Genomic DNA, 16,453 nt, shown 5'->3' with positions numbered 1-16,453 from the left:
CCATGGCAGGGCTGGGAATGAATGAGCTCTGAGATTTCTTCCAACCCAACCATTCTGTGACCATCTGACCCCTGAAAGCAGGGCTGCAGTTTGAGTCACAGTTTTCTATTTCGTGTAGATGAAAAAGTGACTCCACAGCTGGTGTGCACAGAGGCAGAGCCTCTCTCTCCAGGCAGCAGTGCCACCTAGCCTCCAGCACAGCCAGCAGGCAGGTGGCAGAGCCCTGCTGGTGCCAGGCAGCAGCCCCTGTGCCAGAGAACTGAGCTCTCAGCCTGGGCAGAGGAGCACAGCCCATCCCAAATGTCCTGCAGTGCAAGAGCAAGGCTGCACAAGGCATCTTCTCATCCAGAAATGAATTTATTCCCAAGCATTTACATCTCCAGAGCTCAGCCCAGTGTCTGTGGATCAGCCCCAGGTCCCTGCATAGCCACTGGCTGCCCTGAGTGTGGCAGAGTGTCCTTACAGGGGACAGAGGCTTCAGGGGACTCTGAGGGTTCACAGTTTGGCTGCTGGGTCACCTGCAAACCTGGCACCTCTGGGAGTCCCTGGGTCCCTGCCACACAGACAAAGGCACCACCTCTGCTCTCCTGGTCAAAAGGTGACCTGCAAGGGACAGACCCTGCAGCTGGGACATCGGGAGGATGTGTCCCAAGGTCACAGAACACCGTGAGAGCAGCAGGAGGTCCAAGAGCTCCAGCCTGAAGCTGAGAAGCAGCAGTTTGAGCTGAGGCAGTCCTGGTGTAGCACCAAGGTGTACTGGAGACATCCCACCCTCAGGCAGTGCAGTTCCTCTTACATTCCCCTGCTTACTCCTCCATTTTCCCGAGGACTCTTTATTTTCCAAGATGGTTCCACTCCTATGCCTTGGGTTACCTCTTCTTGTTAGAGAACAGCTCTGCCAAACACTGCAGGTGTGTCTGGCCAGCACCAGCCTGTTACTGAGGGCACAGCACCAGCCAGGACCTGCTGGAGTGCCAGGTGCACAGCATCACTCCCATCTGAGCAAGGCAGCAGCAAATCTCTTGGTCTAGCTGGGATTTCAGAGGACCCTGCTGGACTGGGCTGGTTTTAGCCAGGGGTGACAAGGCACAGGAGGAGTTGCTGCCACCAGCAGATAAATCCCCCACAAAAACAAGGTCTGGCTGTGGCATCTGCCCCTCCTCAGTCCTATTTGCATTTCCCCCATTCCCTTGCATTTCCCCCATTCCCTGAAGCTCCCCCAGGGCCTGGATGAACAGACATAGGCACACACATCCCTCAGCTTTCAATGTGAGTCTTGACCCTTCTGCACTCCTGATCCGACACCCTCGGTCCTCCTGGGCTGTTCCAGGAGCTCAGGAGCTGTCCTTGCTCCAGTTCTCATCCCTGAGATGGGCACTCTGCAGTCACCAGGGCAGGGGCACCCCAGTCCCCTCTCTGCAGCCAGGTCCCTCACACGTCCACGACGCAGTCGGGCGCGTTGCTCCGGATGGTGTCCGCGATCATCCTGGCTCCCGAGTGCCCGATGAGGTTCCCCTGCAGGCTGGGGGGAGAGAGAGAGAGCCCAGGCTGGGCAAGAGGCACAGCAGGATCCTTGGGGACAGCAGATGCTGCCCAGCTTTGCACCAGCATCTGGTGTCACCTTGACTTGTAAAGATTCTCTAAGCCTTCTGATGTTTACATTCTTGTCATGAAGTTTCTCACACATTTTCTATAAATAACTTATTGGTTTGCATTATTTTATGGAGGAGGAGAAATTTGATGGATTGTTGGTTTGTCCAGTGTCATTGGAGAGGTGGGACTGTCATCCTCCAATCCACTGGCACTTTGGGAATCTATAAATGTTGGAGTCAGAAAAGAAACTTCCCTTTTTCATCTTGAGAACAGCAGTGTGTGCACGTTGTGTTGTTTCGTGTCCTCTGGTGACAATCTGGCATCACCTGTGCCCACCCCACCCTGTGCAGGAGGACCCTGCTGGTTGAGAGCCCTGAGGCAGCCAAGGGAGGAGCTGGACACAGCCCTGGGCAGCTGGAGGGGCTGAGCCCCTTCTCCCCTGGCTTTGGAGAGGATTTCTCTTTTGAGGTGGTTCTTTGGCCCAGAGGCATCCCTGGAGGGGAGCTGAGGGTTCTGGAGCTGTGTGGAGATGGTGGTTTCACACTGGGAGGAGCACAGAATGCCCCTGCCCTGTGGGGCAGCCAGGAGAGGGCAGAGCTGGCAGGGAGAAGGTCCCTGCATGGTCCCATGGTCTCCCCATCCCTGCCTTTCCTGCAGCAGCCACTTACTTGACATAGGTGAGGCTGTGGTTGCCCTTGAGGGCCGTGGCGATGCAGATGGCTCCGTCCATGCCCAGGGCGTTTTCCTGCAGGCTGCGGGAGGCAGGAGGGTCAGACAGCGCCAGCACGTGTGGAGGGAATGCACTGAGCCACCTGCTCAGGGTTTGTCCTTCTGGGAGCCCTGGCTTGGCCATCCCCGCCGTTCCCAAGGGAATGCCTGCCCGGGCTGTTCCGGGGCTGCGATACTCACTTGAGCCAGCGGAGGCTGCGGTTCACCTTGAGCGCGTTGGCCACGGCCTTGGCCCCGGCTGGGCCCAGGGAGTTCCCCCGGAGGCTGCAAACAAGGGAGCGGTGAGGAGGGACAGCCCGCAGGGTGCAAACACAGGAGCGGTGAGAAAGGACAGCCCGCAGGCTGGAAACAAGGGAGCGGTGAGGAGGGACAGCCCGCAGGCATCAAACAAGGGAAAGGTGAGGAGGGACAGAGGACAGCCCGCAGGATGCAAACAGGAGCGCTGAGGAAGGACAGCCTGACAGCCCCGGGGGCACAGATGAGAGGAGATGGAGAAGTGACACCCAGGGACAGCTCTGGGAGATCACAGAGGGCAGGAGCAGAGCTGAGCCAAGGGCTCTCAGACACCCAGGGACCCGTGGCACAGCCCTGGGTGCTTGGTGCCCCCACTTACTCCAGGACCTGCAGGCTCTTGTTGACCATCAAGGCTTCTGCCAGGGCTTGGGCACCGGCCGTGCCAACTGAAGCCACCTGCAGGCTGCAAGGGAACACAGGGACCTTCAGCACTGTCCTGAGTGGCCATGGTGTGTTAATGAGGGTAACTGGGCTGTGACAGCAGGGCCCTGCTGCAGCCTGGGTACTCACTGCAGATCTGCCAGCGTGGTGTTCACCTTCAGTGCAGCTGAGAGGGCGGCCATGCCCTCGTCTCCGATGGTGTTCTCCTGCAGGCTGGGACAGAAGGGCTGGGTGTGCCCATGGTCTGGAACCAGGGCAGGGACAGGGACAGGGCCAGCACAGGCCCTGCTCTCCCAGCATCCCCAAATGGCTTGGGAGAGCTCCTGGAGCACAAGGCATTTAGAGCATCCCCAGCCAGGGGACACAGCAGATTTGCAGGGCCTAAAGGGACTCCAGGAGAGCTGCAGAGGGACTTGGGACAAGGATCTGCAGAGATTCATTCTAAGATGTGGCTGAATGAATATATGGTCCAAAGGGAGAATGATAAAGACAGAAGTTCCTCACAGCTGGAGGAGGGACCAAAGCTGCTTTCAGCATCTCAGAGCACTTGGGGAAACAAACCAGGCACAAGGACAAGGGTTTGTAGCACAAGTGAGAATGGCTTCCCACTGCCAGAGGGCAGGGTTAGATGGGATATTGGCAAGAATGAGGTGGGCAGGCCCTGGCACAGGGTGCCCAGAGCAGCTGTGGCTGCCCCTGGATCCCTGGCAGTGCCCAAGGCCAGGCTGGGCAGGGCTTGGAGCAGCCTGGGACAGTGGGAAGTGTCCCTGCCATGGCAGGGGTGGCACTGGATGAGCTATCAATAGGACCCAGGACCCATCCAGCTGTGTCCCCACTTACTCAAGGCTGACCAGGCTGCTGTTGGACTGTAGTGCTTGTGCCAGGGCCATGGCTGTTTTGGCCTGGATGAAGTTCCACTGCAAGCTGCAAGCAGGAGAAAATGAGAGGTGAAGCCTTGGGCTGTGAGCGTGCCCTGATCCAGCCAGGCTCCACAGCCATCCACACCCACCCAGGGATGTGCAGGACCCTGTAGGCCCATCCAGGATGTCACAGCACAGCTCCCAGGGTGCCATGTCCCAGCCTGGCAGGGCTGAGGGCCAGGAGCAGTGTCCCTGCCAGTGTCCATGCCGGGGTTTTAGGGCCAGGGACACTCACTGGAGGGAGGTGAGAGCCCGGTTCTCTCCAATGGCCGAGGCGATGGCCTGGCCCCCGTCGTCACACAGCAGGTTGGCCGCCAGGCTGCAGGGACACAGGGCTCAGGTCACACAGGAGAAGCTGAGGACAGCTCCAGGGACAGCATGAGGTGGTCTGGGTGCCCTCCTGGGGCCCCCATGGGACTTACTCGAGCTTCCTGAGGGTGCTGTTGCTGCGCAGGGCGCGGGCGATGGCCGGGCCCCCCTCCCCGCTGATGGAGTTCTCCCTGAGGCTGGGGAGAGACACAGGGCTGGGGAGGGGCAGCCAGGGCAGGGCAGGGTCAGCTGCTCCCCCTGAGCCCCTTCCCCTCCTGCTCTGGGCTGAGGCCATGGACTGAGCAGAGCAGTTTGTCTGAGACCACCCCCATCAGCTCCTGCAGCTCCATTCCCTGTGTTCCCTGTGGGCCCATCAGGGCTCTTTGCCAGCCTCCCATCCCTGCTGCCATCCTGTCATTCCAAGATGGGGCTGACTGAATATTGTCCCAAAGGAAGAAAGATAAAGACACAGAGAAGTTCCTCACAGCTGGAGGAGGAACCAAAGCTGCTTTCAAGCATCTCAGAGATGGAAATAACCAGGCACAAGCTCTGAGAAGCTCGCAGGTCCCAGCCCAGCCTTTGGCCAGGGTGGCTGCAGGGGCTGTCACTCACTTGAGGCTGAGGAGTCCCCTGTTGGAGCAGAGAGCTGCTGTCAGCGCTGTCACCCCTGCACTGCTGATGGAGTTGCTCTGGAGACTGAGACAAACAGGGGAGGTGTGAGGATGGGCCAGTCCTGGCATCACAGCTGGGCTGCAGGGCCATGGCTGGGGTGGACAGTGCCCATTTCACCAAGAAAAGGGCATCTCCCAGCCACAGGGGACAGGGAAACCAAGGCAGAAGGAGCAGCCCTGGGAGCATCTAGGGTGGGATCAGCCGTTCCTGCTGGCCACAGCAGCCCCAGCCCCAGCAAGCACAGGGGACAGGGATTGCAGCACCCTTGTCCCCACTTGTCTGTCACCATGGCTGCTGGCTCAGCTGGGCACGTGGCTCCCACGGGTTTGGGATCCTGGTCACAGGACAGCACCAGGGCACAGCCACTCATCAGCAGGAGCCACCAGCCCTCCTGTCCAGGGGTTGTTCCCATGGGGAGTGAAGGTGGCACCATTCCAGGCTGACTCTGCCAGGCCCCAGCCATTCCCTCCCTCCTCAGCCGATTCCCATCACTTTTGAGAGAGAAAACACCCAAAGCTCCTGATTTCCTCCAAGCCAGAATAAAAAGTCACCACTGGGTTTTAGGATTGATTCTGCCAGAGTCCCTCCAGCCTGGCTGCTGCTGGAGCTGCCACATCGTGTCCAGCCTGCACATCCAGGGAATGTGCAGTGACACAGACATGGGGAGGGCCTGAGGGGTGGCAGATTTTGCTGGCAGGAGGAGGCTGGGCTCTGTTATCAAGGAGTCCAGGCATGGAGGGGGAACTTACTCCAGGCATTGCAGGCTGTGGTTCACCCTCAGAGCTTCAGCCAGGGCAATGGAGCCGCTGTCTCCCACTGAGTTGCTTGAGAGTCTGAAACAGAAGAGGAAGGGTCACAGACATCTTTTATGAAAAATCCTTTTTTTGGGATTTTTCCTCTTAAGAATCTGGGAGGCCTCAGGAACAAAATGTAAACATTGATTATCTGCTGCTGTGGAATGCAACAGGTGCATCTGTGATTGGTCTCATGTGGTTGTTTGTAATTAATGGCCAATCACAGTCAGCTGGCTCAGACCCTCTGTCCAAGACACAAGCCTTTGTTATCATTCTTTCTTTTTCTATTCTTAGCCAGCCTTCTGATGAAATCCTTTCTTCTATTCATTTAGTATAGTTTTAATATAATATATATAATAAAATAATAAATCAGCCTTCTGAAACATGGAGTCAGATCCTCGTCTCTTCCCTCATCCTCAGACCCCTGTGAACACGGTCACAATGAAGCTTGGAGCTGCCAGCAATGGATTCACCTCCCCCAGGCCCTTCCTGCTGCAGCAGTGAGCATGAACTCGCTGCCACCTCACTCCCCACCTACACACACCTCTGTTCTCAGGGCTGCTTTGAGCTGGAATAGCTTTTAATGTTTCCTCAGGGCCTGCAGCCCTGCTGCTTCCCTCTGCCAGAGGGGAAACAGCTTCTCCTTCCTTCACGTGGCTCCTGCATGCCTGGAGGTGCAGACAGCATCCCCACAGGGCTGCTCCCAAGGCTCTGCTGTCTCCATCCCCACCAGCCCCGCTGGGCAGAGCCAGCACTGTCCCTGCTGCCTGACACACAGCCCTGCCCCTTTTCTGCCCACAGATCCAGGGGATGTGGCCCTGGCAGTGCCATCCCTGCCCTCACACCGTGCTCACATCAGCTCCCTCAGGCTGCGGTTCTGCTTCAGCGCCTCGGCCATGTTCCGGGCACCCTGGGCTCCCACGGCGTTCTTCTGCAGGCTGCAAAGGCAGGAGGCACCTGAGAATGGCAAAGCCACGTCCCCACGGGTGGCACCCACCCTGCTGGGGGCTGGATGGCGGGGACACCACGTCTGGTCACTCACTGCAGGGTCAGCAGCCGGTGGTTGGTCAGCAGGGCCTCGGCCAGGAAGGCGGCGCCGTCCTCCTTGATGGAGTTGTGCTGGAGGCTGTGGGACACAGAGTGAGGCCAGGCAGGGATGCTCCCACAGCAGGGCCAGGGGCTGTGGCCACCTGCCCTGGGGTTTGCTTGCCCTGGCTTGACAAAGGGGTCTGGCCCCCAAGCATCCCTGACCAGGAGTCTCCTTCCCTCCTCTGTCGCAAGCATCTTTTATGAAAAATCCTTTCCTTAGGGCTTTTCCTCCTGAGAAGCTGGGAGGCCTCAGGAACAAAATGTAAACAATGATTATCTGCTGCTGTGGAATGCAACAGGTGCATCTGTGATTGGCCCATGTTGGATGTATGTAATTAATGGCCAAACACAGTCAGCTGGCTCGGACACAGAACTGAGCCACAAAACTTTGTTATCATTCCTTTTCTGTTCTTAGCTGGTCTTCTGATGAAATCCTTTCTTCTATTCTTTAAGTATAGTTTTAATGTAATATATATCATAAAATAATAAATCAGCCTTCTGGAACATGGAGTCAGATCCTCGTCTCTCCCCTCAACCTGAGACCTCTGTGAACACTGTCACACTCCTCTCCCATGGGATTTTCCTTCTTCCACCAAACAGCACCTGGGAGCTCCCATGCACAGAGAGGACCTCAACCTGGACTGCAGCCCCAGCCCCTCCCTTCACTGCCCCAAGAAGCAGGAGAACCCCAAATTTCTGCCCCAGATCTGCCCCATTCTCTGGGTCTGTGCCAGCTGCACTCGTGTGTGCCCAGGCTGTCCCCATGTGCTGCCCTTGGAGCTTGGCAAAACCCCAGGGGCACAGAAGATGCCTGGAAGGGGGCCTGCCCTGGGGATCTGCTCAGGAGATGCTCCAGAGGTTGAGACTCACTTCAGGGAGAGCAGGATCTGGTTTTTTTTCAGGGCATCAGCCAGGGCTTTGGCTCCGGTGGGGCCGATGGAGTTGCTCCGCAGGCTGGGGCGGGACAGCAGAAAAGCCAAGGTTAGCAAAGCCAGACTGGCACAGGCCCAGCTTAAGCCAGATGTCTCCACATGGCACTGCTGGGGTGGGACATGAGGCCAGCAGCTCATGGTGGTGGCTTTAGGGGGTGGGATCCAGCCCAGCCATGGGCAGGGAATGGTTCCCACTGGGAATGGGGGCACCACAGGGCTGGACAAGGGGGACACTTACTCCAGCACCATCAGGCTCCTGTTCACCAGCAGAGACCTGGCCAGAGCTTTGGCTCCCTTGTTGCTGATCTGATTTTCTGCCAAGCTGCCCAGAAAAAAAGGAAAATTGGGTGTTTTTCCAGAGGAGAAAGAGACTGGCACAGAGCCTGGCATGTCCCAGGAGGCAGCTGGGATGGGTGAGCAGGGAAGAGCCATGGGGAGCATTTGGGTCATGGTACAAGCAAAGTGATGGATGTTCTCCTGGGGTGCACACCAGGCAAGGACTGCAAGGACACCATTTCTGGACATAAAATTTGTTTGTGTCCCATAAAGGAGCTCGGATGGCAGCATGGGGAACTCTGTGCAGCCTTGAGGAAGAGGAGGAGGTGGGGAAAGTGGGAGCCCATCTGTCTGGGATGAGGCACCTCCCTGCATGGGGGTCAGGAGCCTGTCCCCTCCCTGCAGCAGGTGTTCCATGCAGGGCCTCGAGTGTCCAGGGATCTGCTGTGACCCTGGGAAGTGGTTTGTTAGGATAACCCATGGATTTACTGACGTTTTTTAGGAACAGTGAGGAGGCAGCAGTTCCAGGAAGACTGGGCAAGACAATTTTGGGGTAAGGTGACTGTGCCTGGGTGCAGGGGATCGTGTGGGGCTGTCCTTGTCATTGGGCACCCTGGGGAGCCAGGGGGAGACACATTCCTGGGGGACCCTCACCCTGATTTTGCAGTGCCCCCAGCTCCACACTGCATCCCCAGGACATCCCACCCACCTTGGGCCAGGTCCTACCTGAGCCTCTGGATCTGGCAGTCCTTCCCACTCAGCACACTGCCCAGCAGCTCCATCACATCGTCCTTAAACTGGTTATTGTCCAGCCTGCAGGACACACAAGGAAAGAGCAAGAGCAGGGGTTTGGATAACAAAGTGGGGAAAGGATGATCCTCCCATGACATCTGCCTGTCCCAGGTTTAGAAACTCAAGGACAGAAGCAGAACTGAACCAGTGCCACCCCTTCTGCAGGTGGACAACATTTGGTGGACCCAAGTCTCCACTGACACCTGGGGTTGTGAGTCACAGGGGAGAGAGAACTCATTGCAGCCTCCAGTACTTAGAGGGGACTTACAACAGGGAACAGGTTTAAACTAAAAGAGGAGAGAATTAGATTAGAATTTAGGGTGAAATTCTTCGCTGTGAGGGTGGGCAGGCCCTGGCACAGGGTGCCCAGAGCAGCTGTGGCTGCCCCTGGATCCCTGGCAGTGCCCAAGGCCAGGCTGGATGGAGCTTGGAGCACCTGGGACAGTGGAAGGTGTCCCTGCCCATAGAACCGATGGGTTTTAAGTTCCCTTCCACCCCAAACCAGTCTGGGATTCCACAGTCACAGCCTGGCACCTCTCCTCACACCTCCCGGTGCAATTCCAGCAGGACTCACCTGAGGCTGTGGCAGAAGAGGAGCTGGGAGAGCAGCCTCTTACACACATTGTAGGTGAGGCAGTTGGACAGGTTCACCTCCTCCAGGCACACATCAGACACCTGCAGGAGGTAAGCCAGGGCAGAGCAGTTGATGGGGGTGAGCATGCCGGCCAGGGTGCCGCTCCTCAGGGCCTCCTCCACGGCCTGGGCGGTGTCGGTGTGCTGCAGCTCCTGCAGGCAGCGCATGGCGTTGACGGCGCGCCAGGACACGGCGTGCTCGGCCTGCAGGCAGCCCTGCAGGGCATCCACGGCCTGGCTGCGCCACCCTTCCTGCTCGTCCTGCAGCAGCAGCCAGCCCGAGAGCAGCCGGTTCACCGGCGGGGACAGCAGCCCCGAGAGGAAGCGCATGAAGACGTCCAGCTGCCCGTCCTCGGCCTGCAGCGCCCTCTGCGCCGCGTTCCTGAAGTGGCTGAGGAAGCCCAGCTTGGGCCAGGACACGCCGCTCTCCACAAAGAGATCAAAGATGGCTCGCTTGGCCGCCGTGTAGTAATAGAGAGCTGCCAGGAACTCCTGGATGGTCAAGTGGGAGAAGTAGTAGGCTGTGGAGGCCGGCAGGTCCTCCTTGAGCAGGAGGCGGGTGCAGAGGCAGCTGTGCAGCAGGGAGAGGTCGATGCCGTGGGCCTTCATGTCCTGCTCGTAGAACACGTGCTTCCTCCGCAGCAGTCCGTAGAAGGCCAGCCTGCCCAGACTGCCCACCAGCTTCTTGCTGGTGTTCACAGCCTGCTCGATCCTGAGGGCTTCTCTCGGCTTTTCCAGCCAGTCACCACTCAGAGCCATTTTAAAGTAATAGGAGTAGATTTCTGACAGGGTCCTTGGGACCACGGGCGCTTCTTGGGATTGATCGTTGCTGTGTTTGAGGAAATAAGCGATTGAGGAACCAGCAATCCTGCAAAATCCAGGAATGGTGCACAGGACATGGAGCGACCTGTTAGCCCTGATGTGCTGCAGGACTTGGCTGGACAGATCTCTGTTGTCCAGGAACATGTGGTCCAAGAAGTCCTTCATCTCTGCAGCCCCAAAGCCCCGGATCTCCGTCATGCGGTCCACCAGCCCGCTGGGGATCTGCCCGGCCGCCGCCGGCCGCGCCGTCACCCACACGGAGGCCTCCTGCAGCAGGTTCCCCCTTATGATGTTGGTGATCAGGTTGTCCACTTGGATCTCCTTCTTGGGATCGGTGCAAACCGCTGCGTTGGAGAAATCCAAGGGCATCTTGAACTCATCCAGGCCGTCGAGGATGAGCAGGGTGCGGGCGGCCCCGGCCGGGATGTGGGGGCAGGCTGAGCTCAGGAGGCGCTCAGCAGAGAGCTTCTCGTGCATGTTGAGCTCCTTAAAGGTGAGGGGCAGCACGAACAGGATGTCCCTGCTGATCTCCCCCTTTGCCCAGCTGCACACAAACAGCTTCACCAGAGTGCTCTTGCCAATGCCGGCCATGCCGACGGTGACGGAGATCCGAGGGGGGATGCTGAGCTTGGAGAGAGGCAGGAACAGCTTCTCCAGGGGGATGCTCTTGGATGTGCTGGGCAGGCCCTTGGTGGTCTCCACCTGCAGGATGTCGTGCTCCTTCTGCTGGATGTCGGTCAGGCCTTCCACCAGCAGCAGGTTGGTGAGGCGCTGCAGGGCTCCTTTCTCCAGGCCATTCCCACAGGAGCTCTGGAGGCTCTCCACATGCTTCTGCACCATGGGTTCTGCACAGAGGAACGAGACAGGGGTGAGGAGGAAGAGGAGGAAGCACAAAGGCAAATGACAGAACCTGCTTCACTTTTCTGCTGTGCCCATGCTTACATGCTGGTGGGAAGGGGGCAGGGCTCAGAGGGCACCAACAGGCCTAAAGGGCCCTGGTCAGCCTCACAGTCAGTCCAGGAGCCCATTTAAGCTCAGCTCTGGGCCTTCAGCCTCAGCTAAAGCTGTGTTGTAGGAGTTAGATCTTGGACCTCATCGTTCTGACCTTGCATGGTGGCCCCTGGGCTGTGTCTGAACCTGGTTGCCCTTGCTGGGCCTGATCCTGACCTCTCGATTGAGTTCCCACCTTGGCTTCATCCCTGCCTCATTGCCATGGACTCCCCTGGACTTTCCCTGCTTTCCCTCCTGCCTGGAAGGCTCCAACCTCAGCCCTGAATCTCTCACACCATCATCCCCTGGTTGTCCAGCCTTTACTGGGGGTTTAATTTCACTGTGATACCTGAGCCAGGTGAGCAGGACAGGGCCAGCGGTGGCCACCAGGCTCAGCCAGGAGTGCAGTTCATCAGAGAGTCCATGGCAGTGAGGCAGGGATGAAACCAAGGTGGGAATCAATCGAGAGGTCAGGGTCAGGCCCAGCTGGAGCCCCCCAGAATGCCCTGCCCAATCCCTCATTGTGATGATGCCATCCCAAAGCCCTGGGAGCTGCTGGGTGAGGGCAGCAGCTACTGAAACTGGAGCCAAGGAGACTGAAGAGCAAAACCATGAAATGCTGTTTCCTCCTGGGATCCAAAGCCATGCAGAGAACAAAGCCTGAGCAGGATCATGTCCCTCCAGAGGCAGCCATTCCCCAGTGCGGCCTTGGACCTGCTCACACCCTGGTGCCCTCCTCACCCATTTCTGACCCCAGCACCCCCCCAGGGTGGCAGATCTGCCCAAGCACCACTCACCTTCCATCAGAGGCCTCCTGTGGCATGGGTGGTGCCAGGGTGAGGGGTGCTGTGGTGGCAGCGGTGTCCCATGGGCTACCCTGTGTACCCTGGCCGCTCACGACCCCACCTGGGGCTCCTCAGCCCCTGTCCATGGCCCTGGGGAGGAAGAGGAGAAGATCAGGAGAGGTGTGGGAGGGAGCCCACTCTGAGCTGGCTGTGGGTCAGCCAGGGGGTCACTCATCAGCCTTTGCCTGGCACAGAGCCCCCTTCAGTGTCAGGGGCACAGCTGGGCCCAGACCTCCAGTGGCACACATGTGGTGTCACAGACATCTTTTTATGAAAATCCTTTCCTGAGGATTTTTTCTCTTGAGAAGCTGAGAGGCCTCAAAAACAATTGTAGACAATGATTATCTGCTGCTGTGGAATGCAACAGGTGCATCTGTGATTGGTCTCATGTGGTTGTTTCTAATTAATGGCCAATCACAGCAGTGCTGGCTCAGACAGAGAGTTATCAGCCTTTGTTATCATTCTTTTCCTTTCTGTTCTTAGCTTAGCCAGCCTTCTGAGATGAAACCTTTTCTTCTATTCTTTTAGTATAGTTTCAATGTAATATATATCATAAAATAATAAATCAGCCTTCTGAAACATGGAGTCAGATCCTCATCTCTTCCCTCATCCAAAGACCCCTGTGAACACGGTCACACGTGGTGCCTTCACCACCAGCACCACCTTCCTCACGCACAGAGGGGCATGACCTGCCCTGGCAGTGCCCCTGTGCCCTCTGTGGGTCACCTGAGTGTCACCACTGCCACCAGGGCTGGGAGCTGCTGCACCTTGTCCTCTGTGCTGTGAAGGAAGCTGTGGGGCAGCAGGCAGTGATGATGAAGGGCCTGCTTTGGTTTCAAACCCACCTAGGCCCCATCCAGAGCCTCTATCAGGGCTTGCTGAGCGGGGCCAGCACCACATCCTGTGCAGATCTCTGAGGATGCTCTGAATCATCACCTGCTCCCTCCCCCTCGCTGCTGCCACACCACGCTCAGGGCTTGGTGGTTATTTTTGAGAGGTGTATCTGCTCAGAGCCCTGCTGCTCTTCAAGCAGAGGCAGAGAGGGGAAATCTCCATGGCTGAAGGTGCTCCCAGCTCCAGCTGTGCTACAGACACTGTGCTGTGGCCTCTGCACCAGCCCCAAAGTCATCTCCAGGCTCTGGAGATGAACTCCTGAGCCCCAGGGGATGTCTGATCGCAGCAGCAATGCACACACAGTGTCTCAAGGCCTGTGTCTGGCATCTTTCCTCCCCTCCACGTGCCCTGCAGGGTGTTCTGGGTCCATGTGAACACCTCCATGCTGGTCAGAGGCTCTGCAATGGGGTCTCTCCCCACAGACAGCCTTGCCTTTGTCCAGCCCACCCCTGAGGGGAACATGGGCGCTGTGGGGGCTCTGGTGCAGCCTCACCAACATTAACATTCCTTTCCTTGGTCACACCAACATTAACACTCCTTTCCTTGGTCACACCAACATTAACACTCCTTTTCCTGGTCACACCAAGGTAACACTCCTGTCCTTGGTCACACCAATATTAACACTCCTGTCCTTGGTCACACAAAGGTAACACTCCTTTCCTTGGTCACACCTCCTCTAGGGACAAAGCACAGACGCAGCTGGACCAGCCAAACCTGGCAGAGCTTCTGGTCCATGGTGCAAAGCCCCAAGGTGCTTGGAGCTTCTGTTCCTGCTCCCTCCCAGGGGCCCATGTGGGGTTTGTTTCTCCCACCAGAAGCACAAGAGGGACCTGGCAGTGTCACAGGGGTGGGTCCCTCACACCCCTTGGTCTCCCATAGAGACAAGGGGCATGTCCCAGTTCCTGAGGAGCCTTTGCAGGGCTGGGAGGTGCTGCTGGGCAGGGTCTGAGCTCACTGCTCTTCCCTTCAGGATGGAACCTGGCTGAGCCCCTGGTGCCAGTGGTGCCAGAGGTCCAGGAGCCCTGGGCAGTGATGGTGATCCCCAGCAAAGCCTTTTTCTCCATACTGAGAGCTCTGACTCATCACCCCCCAGGCAGTGGCCTGGTCAATGAAGACACCATCAATTAAAGGAGCTCAGTGAGCAATTCACAGCTAAACGTTCACCCTGTGATGTGTTCTCGTCTCTAACAGGCCTGGAAGGCTCAATTAAGCCTTTGCAGTCCCAGGGTCTGTCTCTGGTCCATGCTGCACTGCCAGGATGGATGAGAGAGGCTCTTGCCGCAGGGATGGAAGGGATTTTGCTGCAGGTGTTCCCTGCAGGGATAAAGGGATTTTGCTGCAGGTGTTCCCTGCAGGGATGGAAGGGATTTTGCTGCAGGTGTTCCCTGCAGGGATGGAAGGGATTTTGCTGCAGGTGTTCCCTGCAGGGATAAAGGGATTTTGCTGCAGGTGTTCCCTGCAGGGATGGAAGGGATTTTGCTGCAGGTGTTCCCTGCAGGGATAAAGGGATTTTGCTGCAGGTGTTCCCTGCAGCCCTCCCTGCAGCCCTGAAACGGGGCCTTTTGATGGGGGAAACCTGCTCCAGCACCAGAGAGGGTTTGATGTGTCCTCTGCTGCTCCTTCACAAAGCAGAGACATCTCACCAGGAGGATAAAGCAGCAGTAGGGATAATGCAGGGAGGGCTGTGAGTTCTTTCTGGTTCCAGGAGCTCCAGGTGCAGCTCTGGGAGCACAGGGGCTGCTGGAGGCTGTCCTGGGGCTGGAGGAGCCCCCAGCTCCCACAGGAGCTGTCTGAAGGGTAAGGGCTGGCCAAAGCCAAGCTCCATAACCCCTGCAGACTCCCAGGTGTGTCCAGGATGGGACCAGCTCATTCCAGAGCCCTGCCTGAGGTGTCCATCCTGCACATCCCAGCTTTGCCCAGCCAGGACCCAGCAGGGACAGTGTCCCCCTGGCAGCCACGGGAGCAGGGAGGCAGCTTTGTGTCCGCCCTGCCCTGCCTGTGTCCCCAGGGAGATGGGATAAGGGGACAGGAGGGCAGGAGGCTGCCCAGCCAAACTATGAGTGGCACCTGCAAGCCCCAGGGAGAGAATTCGGGATTTTCTTGGCAAGAATTTGGCATTAACACTTTGGTTTTTGCTTAGTGCAATCCAAAGGTCCAGCCCAGGAGAAAATCCTTTCCTCTAAGGATGTTCAGACAACACTGATGTGCTCTTCCAGCAGCTCCAACCCCACTGTTCCTATGAACCACCATCCCTGAGTGTCCCTGCCCAAAACCCAGCAGTGCTGGGAGCCACAAGGGCTGTGCTGGCAGGTCCCCACCATGGTCACAGCCAGTCCTCTGCCACACAGCTGCTGTGCTTTCCTCCTGTCTGTCCCAAGATTCCTGACACCAACCCCAGAGAACACAGGCCTAGATGTAGCTCCTGCTCATCTCTGCCTCTAATTATGTGCAGCCTCTAATTATGTGCATGCAGTGTCACCCCTGGCAGTCCAACACCACCAGAGGAATCTGGGATGGAGGGACAGCCCTGAGGTGGCCACAGCAGGGAGCATTTACTGCCTCCAGCCCTTCCTGCTGCCCCAGACAGCCCCACCACCCTCAGGAACCTGCTGGGGACCAGGCCAGGAGCTATCCCAGCAGCAGCAGAGCTGCACCAGGGGACACCCAAACCTGTGTTTGTCCCCTGCAGGGCTCGTGGGCAGGTTCAGCAGTGTGGGGAGAGGGGGTGGTTGGCAGCTCCAGGGGGATTTCCCAGCTCCCAGCACAGCCCTGGGCACCCGACCTGCTGCCTCTAGGGCTGGGCTGGGGTTACACCAAAGGGCTGGGCAAGAGCTCCTGCATGGTGCAGCACCCACAGATGGAAAACATGGAAAATTGACTGAGCCACAGCATTTAGATCAGGTTAAAAGCTTCTTACATGACCTTTGCATGGTCATGCCCAGGTGGGAAGTGCCCAGCCCAGCTCACTCCATCCCCAAACACACCAAAACCTCAGCCTGGCCATCTCCATATCCCTGTGCCCCCATGGGAATGAAAACATTTCCCAGGCCAGCAGCTCCAGCTGTTCCCTGAGCTGAGCGAATCCCGAAGCCAGGATGCAGGCTGCCACCTTTTGGCAGGATGGGAGAGACTTCACATCGTTAACTTCTGCTAATTAAACGAGGCAATAAAATACCTTCTGCATTATTACTCAATTAGGAGGCTTGCAGACTGGCAAGTAACTCAGATATCTAATTTACATATTAAATTTTAAACTTAAATTTAAAGTTTAATATGTTTAATAATTTTAAACTTAGATTTAAAGTTTAATAAATTTTCTACTTAAATTTTTTGGTCTTGGTTTAATACCAGGAAAATTGATTGGCAAATTAAATGTATTTTATGTCAAATTTAATCTCTTCCAGGTTTGAGTTTTGGATTTTTGTTTCCTTGTGCCCCAACCCCTATAACAGGGCCCAGACACAGCAGGGTTAAATACAAGGTGAGGG

The 16,453-nt window shown here is 57.2% G+C and overlaps 1 protein-coding gene across 1 annotated transcript; it reads right to left on the bottom strand.

The window, feature by feature from the left end:
• Positions 1-1,411: 1,411 nt before the first annotated feature.
• Positions 1,412-12,049, bottom strand: NLRC3 (NLR family CARD domain containing 3). The gene is made up of 17 exons (XM_059484043.1): positions 12,024-12,049; positions 9,356-11,146; positions 8,716-8,802; positions 7,952-8,035; positions 7,652-7,735; positions 6,735-6,818; positions 6,547-6,630; positions 5,648-5,731; positions 4,839-4,922; positions 4,340-4,423; positions 4,153-4,236; positions 3,838-3,921; positions 3,127-3,210; positions 2,936-3,019; positions 2,503-2,586; positions 2,262-2,345; positions 1,412-1,522 (listed from the first exon to the last, which is right to left on the bottom strand). The coding sequence occupies exons 1-17, from the start codon at positions 12,047-12,049 to the stop codon at positions 1,432-1,434; spliced, it is 3,087 nt and encodes a 1,028-aa protein (XP_059340026.1). The 3' UTR covers positions 1,412-1,431.
• Between the last annotated feature and the right edge of the window lie 4,404 nt (positions 12,050-16,453).

Source organism: Ammospiza nelsoni, chromosome 17 (assembly GCF_027579445.1).
Source record: "Ammospiza nelsoni isolate bAmmNel1 chromosome 17, bAmmNel1.pri, whole genome shotgun sequence".
Taxonomy (NCBI): Eukaryota; Metazoa; Chordata; class Aves; order Passeriformes; family Passerellidae; genus Ammospiza; species Ammospiza nelsoni.
Note: the sequence above shows the minus strand (reverse complement) of the source record. Positions and strands in the feature narration are given on the sequence as shown.

Excerpts from the sequence above, each read along its gene's own strand:
- NLRC3 (XM_059484043.1), bottom strand. The coding sequence starts at position 12,049 with ATGCCACAGGAGGCCTCTGATGGAAG. Across the intron at positions 5,732-6,546 it reads CGCAGCCTGAGGGAGCTGAT|ACTCTCAAGCAACTCAGTGG; the intron begins GTGAGCACGGTG and ends CTTCTGTTTCAG. Across the intron at positions 4,237-4,339 it reads AGCACCCTCAGGAAGCTCGA|CCTGGCGGCCAACCTGCTGT; the intron begins GTAAGTCCCATG and ends GTGTCCCTGCAG.